Genomic DNA, 6,727 nt, shown 5'->3' with positions numbered 1-6,727 from the left:
TCCCATTAAATACCATTTCGCTATATATATATATATATATATATATATATATATATATATATATATATATAAATATATATATATATATATATATATATATATATATATATATCTATATATATATATATATATATATATATATATATATATATATATTTATATATATATATATATATATATATATATATATATATATATATATACAAAAATGGTTTCGACCACGGTAAAAAAAAGAGAGCAGATTTTATAACGTTTCGGCCGAGGGACCGGCCTTCGTCAGATACAGTGATGGCATTTGTCCTACAGCTTATATATGTTTCAAAACTACAAATCAGCTGCAGCAGTTGAATGAGGAAAGGGAAGAAAAGGAAAGAGGCAAACACGAGATACAGGCGCTTGTCTAAAGCATTACATAGACGCTATGGTGCCCAGAATTATCAATAAAGGTTTTCTGCACGATGTCTGTGCTTATACAAAAGAAAGGCTATCTTTACAAGGTTGTCTCTATAAACACCAAGAACACGAGCAACGACCCTTAACAGCGATAACATGAACAATTGCCTATGAGTATTCAGTTCAACAGCAGAACGCAGTGTTATTACATTACTGCGTGTTCAGGCAGCTAAATTTCCCTGGACTTTCGTTTAAACCAGATACTAAGGTGTTAAATTTGTAAATTAGGAATGACTCGCGCACTTCTCTATCATGGTGGGTACGAAAACCAGACTGAAGGATGGTGGCTTTGATATGATCAAAGGAATGGCCTGTAATGTTCACGTGTTTGGACAGCGGAAGATGCGGAAGGGAGGTTACATGTGCCCTGTGGTTATTGAAACGCAGTCTAAACGATAGCGCCGTTTGACCAATGTATTGCAGGTTGCAAAGAGAACATTCTAACATATAGATTACGTTTTCAATGTCACAGCAAAGATCGCCATTCATTTTTAGGCAGTACTTCGAGGCTGAACTGGTAACGGATCGGGTAGTAGTCATATGTGCGCAAACCTTGCAACGGGGCTTGTTGCAAGGATGGCACCCAGATGGAGCCACACGTGTGGTTTTTGATGAAGTTAAAATATCACGAAGGTTTCTAGCTCTGCGGTATACTACTCGTGCGGTTCGGGAAAAATTTTTTGCAGCCGATCACTCTGCTTGAGAATATTGTAGTGTTTACTTAAAATGTTCCTTATGTTTGGCATTGACACGTTGTATGTAACCATGAGGTTAGTTTTTTCGGGGGGTGAAGGCCGGGCTCGAATATCGAGGAGGTCATTACGGTCAAGAGCATCGGCGTGCCTATAAGCATCGTCAAGAATTTCGGCAGGGTACTTTTGTTTAGTGAGGGCGTCGCGAAGTTGTAGGCAGTTGGACTCGAAGTCAGATTGCTTAGAACAAACTCTTTTGAAACGGATGGCTTGACTATACGGGATACTAGTTTTATAATGCTTAGGGTGGCTACTGTCAAAATGGAGGTACTGTTGCCTGTCGGTTGGCTTGCGGTAAATTTTAGTCCCGATTTCACCGTTATCTACAGTCAAAGTAACGTCAAGAAAATTGATGGTTGACTGGGAAAAAGAATGGGAAACTGAAATAGAAGGGTGAGCCTGATTAAAATCATTAATGAAAGACAAAGAGCGGCCTCGCCGTGTGTCCAAATTAAGATGTCGTCAATGAAGCGTTTATAGTACAGAGGTTTAAGAGCACAACTGGCTAGAAATTCGTTCTCATGCAAGCCCATGAAGATATTAGCGTAGTTAGGACCAATGGCGGTGCCCATTGATGTACCACTAACCTGAACTTAATGGATTCCATTGAGTTCAAAATTGTTTAGCTCTAATATCAGGCGCAAAAGAGTAGCTAAAGTTTGGCTGTCCAAGGTCTTATTGATATCTGATATCTCGTATGCTAGTAGTACAGATCGGATGCCGTCGGTATGCAGCATGTTAGTATACAGAGACGCCACGTCTAAAGTAACGAAGAGGGCGCCTTCGGGGACCTTAACAGAAGTGATATAAGATAAGAAATGATTGCTGTCTTTAACGTATGAAGCAAACGTTGCAGGAATGTAGTAGATTCCCGTATAGACAAAACGGGAGATATATTCAGTTACAGTTACTATTCCTGAGACGATTGGACGGCCAGGATTACCATGTTTATGTATTTTCGGTAGGGGGTAAAAACGGCCTGCGACGGGGCTTAGAGGAATAAGCGACCTAATTAATGAGCTATCCAACTTTTTTTCGGATGCGAGCGCGGTTAGCGCACTTGTTATGAGAGACTTAAAATGTTCAGTTGGGTCTTCTTCCAAACGTTTATAAAATGACTGATCGTTAAGTTGCCTCAACGCTTCTTTAAGATAGTCTGTTTTATTAAGCACTACGACTGCGCCTCCCTTATCTGCAGGCTTAATGACTATGCTGTCACGGGACTCAAGTTTCTTGATTGCTGAGGTTTCCTTTGGGTTGAGGTTACGTTTAAAACAGGCTTGATTGCGGGATAGACATTAAGCCTGCAGATAAGGGAGGCACAGTCGCAGTGCTTTATAAAACAGACTATCTTGAAGAAGCGATGAGGCAACTTAACGATCAGTCATTTTATAAACGTTTGGAAGAAGACCCAACTGAACATTTTAAGTCTCTCATAACAAGTGCGCTAACCGCGCTCGCATCCGAAAAAAAGTTGGATAGCTCATTAATTAGGTCGCTTATTCCTCTAAGCCCCGTTGCAGGCCGTTTTTAACTCCTACCGAAGATACATAAACATGGTAATCCAGGCCGTCCAATCGTCTCGGGAATAGGAACTGTAACTGAATATATCTCCGTTTTGTCGATACGGAAATCAACCACATTCCTGCAACGGTTTCTTCATACGTTAAAGACACCAATCATTACTTATCTGATATCACTTCTGTTAAGGTCCCCAAAGGCACCCTCTTGGTTACCTTAGACGTGGCGTCTCTGTATACTAACATACCGCATACAGACGGCATCCGACCTGTACTACTAGCATACTGATATCAGATATCAATAAGTCCTTGGACAGCCAAACTTTAGCTACTCTTTTGCGCCTGATATTAGAGCTAAACAATTTTGAATTCAATGGAATCCATTACGTTCAGGTTAGTGGTACATCAATGGGCACCGCCATTGGTCCTAACTACGCTAATATCTTCATGGGCTTGCTTGAGAACGAATTTCTAGCCAGTTGTGCTCTTAAACCTCTGTACTATAAACGCTTCATTGACGACATCTTCTTAATTTGGAGACACGGCAAGGCCGCTCTTTTGTCTTTCATTAATGATTTTAATCAGGCTCACCCTTCTATTTCATTTTCCCATTCTTTTTTCCAGTCAACCATCAATTTTCTTGACGTTACTTTGACTGTAGATAACGGTGAAATCGGGACTAAAATTTACCGCAAGGCAACCGACAGGCAACAGTACCTCCATTTTGACAGTAGCCACCCTAAGCATTGCAAAACTAGTATCCCGTATAGTCAAGCCATCCGTTTCAAAAGAGTTTGTTCTAAGCAATCTGACTTCGAGTCCAACTGCCTACAACTTCGCGACGCCCTCACTAAACAAAAGTACCCTGCCGAAATTCTTGACGATCCATTTAGGCGCGTCGATGCTCTTGACCGTAATGACCTCCTCGATATTCAAGCGCGGCTTTCACCCCCCGAAAAAACTAACCTCATGGTTACGTACAACGCGTCAATGCCAAACATTAGGAACATTTTAAGTAAACACTACAATATTCTCAAGCGGAGTGATCGGCTGCAAGAAATTTTTCCCGAACCGCCACGAGTAGTATACCGCAGAGCTTGAAACCTTCGTGATATTTTAACTTCATCAAAAAACACACGTGTGGCTCCATCTGGGTGCCATCCTTGCAACAAGCCCCGTTGCAAGGTTTGCGCACATATGACTACTACCCGATCCGTTACCAGTTCAGCCTCGAAGTACTGCATAAAAATAAATCGCGATCTTTGCTGTGACATTGAAAACGTAATCTATATGTTAGAATGTTCTCTTTGCAACCTGCAATACATTGGTCAAACGGTGCTATCGTTTAGACTGCGTTTGAATAACCACAGGGCACATGTAACCTCCCTTCCGCATGTTCCGCTGTCCAAACACGTGAACGTTACAGGCCATTCCTTTGATCATATCAAAGCCACCATCCTTCAGTCTGGTTTTCGTACCCACCATGATAGAGAAGTGCGCGAGTCATTCCTAATTTACGCATTTAACACCTTAGTATCTGGTTTAAACAAAAGGCCGGGGAAATTAAGCTGCCTGAACACGCAGTAATGTTATAACACTGTGTTCTGCTGTTGAACTGGATATTCATAGGCAATTGTTCATGTTATCGCTGTTAAGGGTCGTTGCTCGTGTTCTTGGTGTTTATAGAGACAACATTGTAAAGATAGCCTTTCTTTTGTATAAGCACAGACATCGTGCAGAAAACCTTTATTGATAATTCTGGGCCCCATAGCGTCTATGTAATGCTTTAGACAAGCGCCTGTATCTCGTGTTTGCCTCTTTCCTTTTCTTCCCTTTCCTCATTCAACTGCTGTAGCTGATTTGTAGTTTTGAAACATATATAAGCTGTAGGACAAATGCCATCACTGTATCTGACGAAGGCCGGTCCCTCGGCCGAAACGTTATATAATCTGTTCTCTTTTTTTACCGTGGTCGAAACCATTTTTGTGTATATTCTACCGGCGTCCAGGAAAAAAACTTTCTTCCTGTATATATATAGTATATATATATTGTAACGAAGAGTATGAGCGGACGCCTCAGAGCAAGTAGAACTAACGCAGCGCTATCCGCCTATGCGGGTATGCGGTGCATCAGGTGTAAGAAGACGAAGAAGCAGAAGAACGCTCGGCGCCTGGTCTCGCGGAACCCTGCTCTCGGCTCTTGCGTCTGCACGCCTCGACCGTGAATAAACCCCTCTCTAAGCGACTACCCAGGCGTCGGCTATCTCCTTTACAAGTGGTGGAGGTGCCGGGGTATCGATCCAGTCCTGGAACTCCGGAGCCGCAAACTCCCCGCAGCCATGAACACCGGAGGCAGCCAGAGCGCTACGCCATCGCCGCCGACTGTGATGTGCTCCGGGGGCATACGTGAGCGAGATCCACCGGGCTTCAACGGCGCCGATGAAAATGACGCGGAAGATTGGCTGGCATCATTCGAGCGAGTGAGTACGCATAATCAATGGAACGAAGCTACGAAACTAAGCAAAGTGAGCTTCTCCCTGCACGCCGTCGCTGAACTTTGGTACGGGAACAACGCGCATCGCTTCAAGACGTGGGCTGATTTCAAGGCTGATTTTTTGTTTACTTTTGGCCGCCCAGCAGTCCGAAAGCTTCACGCAGAACAGCGCTTGCGCGAACGTGCACAGCGTGCGGGTGAAACTTTCACAAGTTATATTGAAGATGTTGTGGACCTCTGCAAACGGATAAACAGCAATATGACTGAACACGACAAAGTCAAGCACATACTGAAAGGCATTGACGACGACGCTTTTCAGATGTTGCTGGCTAAAAACCCGCAAACGGTTAGCGACATCATCAGTAATTGCCTGTCTTACGAGGAGCTGCGCAAAGAGCGGGCACTCACGAGGCGCAAAGTCATGCATGAGCCCTTGGCAAGCCTAGCCACTGATGCCAATGAGAATCCCGCCATGCTCCAGCACATCCAGCAATTGGTGCGAGAAGAGGTCGCTCGCCAGCTGTCCCTGCTGCCGTACACGGAACCGCCGCGCTCCCCACTTGCCGCTACTGTTCGTCACGTCATCCAAGAGCAGGTTGCCGAAGGACTCCCTTGTGTACGCCCGCATCCTCCAGTGGCCGCTCCTTTGACCTACGCCGATAACACCGCTAGACCATTTGCCGTCGTCGCTGCGCCCAGGATTTTCCACGACGCCACGCCGACACCATATGCTGAGGTCGCAGCGAGGCCCAGGGTCAGCTTCCCCATGGCCGCCCCTCCCATCACCACTGTGAGGCCATCGCCGCGTTCAGGATATCAAGCTGGCAATCCCTGGCGCACGGCCGACAACCGTCCCATCTGTTTTTCGTGTTGCGTTCCGGGACACGTGGCCCGGTACTGCCGTCGCAACATGGTACCCCCGCGAGGAATTCCCCCGAATAGTTACCGTTCGTCGCCGCCTTTCAATGTGCCGCCCACTCGTCCCCTACTCGAGTCTGACCCGTCTGACCAGCGCGACTTCAACAATCGTCGTTCCATGTCCCCACGGCGACGCTCTCTGTCTCCTATGCGCCGCCGTCCTGCCTCCAGCGACGCGGAAAACTAGATGCCGCAGTTCCGGAGGCAAGAACTGCGTCGTCATCAAACAGCCGAAGACCTAACTTTTCCCCATCTAATGTAATTGATGTCGCCGTCGAAGGTGTCGCTACGGTCGCACTCATCGACACTGGAGCCGCCGTTTCGGTTATAGACGCAAAATTATGCCGCCGTTTAAAGAAGGTGACGACGCCACATTCGGGACTATCATTACGCACCGCTACCGCAGAACACATTTATCCCTTGGGCGCATGCACCGCACGAGTCGTCATTCAGGACATTCTGTACGTCATCGAGTTCATTGTTCTCTCATCGTGCTCACATCAAGTCATCTTGGGTTGGGATTTCCTGTCACGGAACAGAGCTGTTATCAATTGCGGCCGCGCTGAAGTTGAATTCTCTCCCTTCCTGGAC

At 45.5% G+C, this 6,727-nt stretch overlaps 1 protein-coding gene across 1 annotated transcript; it reads left to right on the top strand.

The window, feature by feature from the left end:
• Window positions 1-4,891: 4,891 nt before the first annotated feature.
• On the top strand, window positions 4,892-6,323 carry LOC144172725 (uncharacterized). The gene has a single exon (XM_077701337.1). It carries the CDS (start codon window positions 5,064-5,066, stop codon window positions 6,321-6,323), a length of 1,260 nt encoding a protein of 419 aa, XP_077557463.1. The 5' UTR covers window positions 4,892-5,063.
• The last annotated feature ends 404 nt before the right edge of the window (window positions 6,324-6,727 follow it).

Source organism: Haemaphysalis longicornis, unplaced genomic scaffold (genome assembly GCF_048455015.1).
Source record: "Haemaphysalis longicornis isolate Haplotype H1 unplaced genomic scaffold, Haemaphysalis longicornis Haplotype H1 scaffold_253, whole genome shotgun sequence".
NCBI lineage: Eukaryota > Metazoa > Arthropoda > Arachnida > Ixodida > Ixodidae > Haemaphysalis > Haemaphysalis longicornis.
Note: the sequence above shows the minus strand (reverse complement) of the source record. Positions and strands in the feature narration are given on the sequence as shown.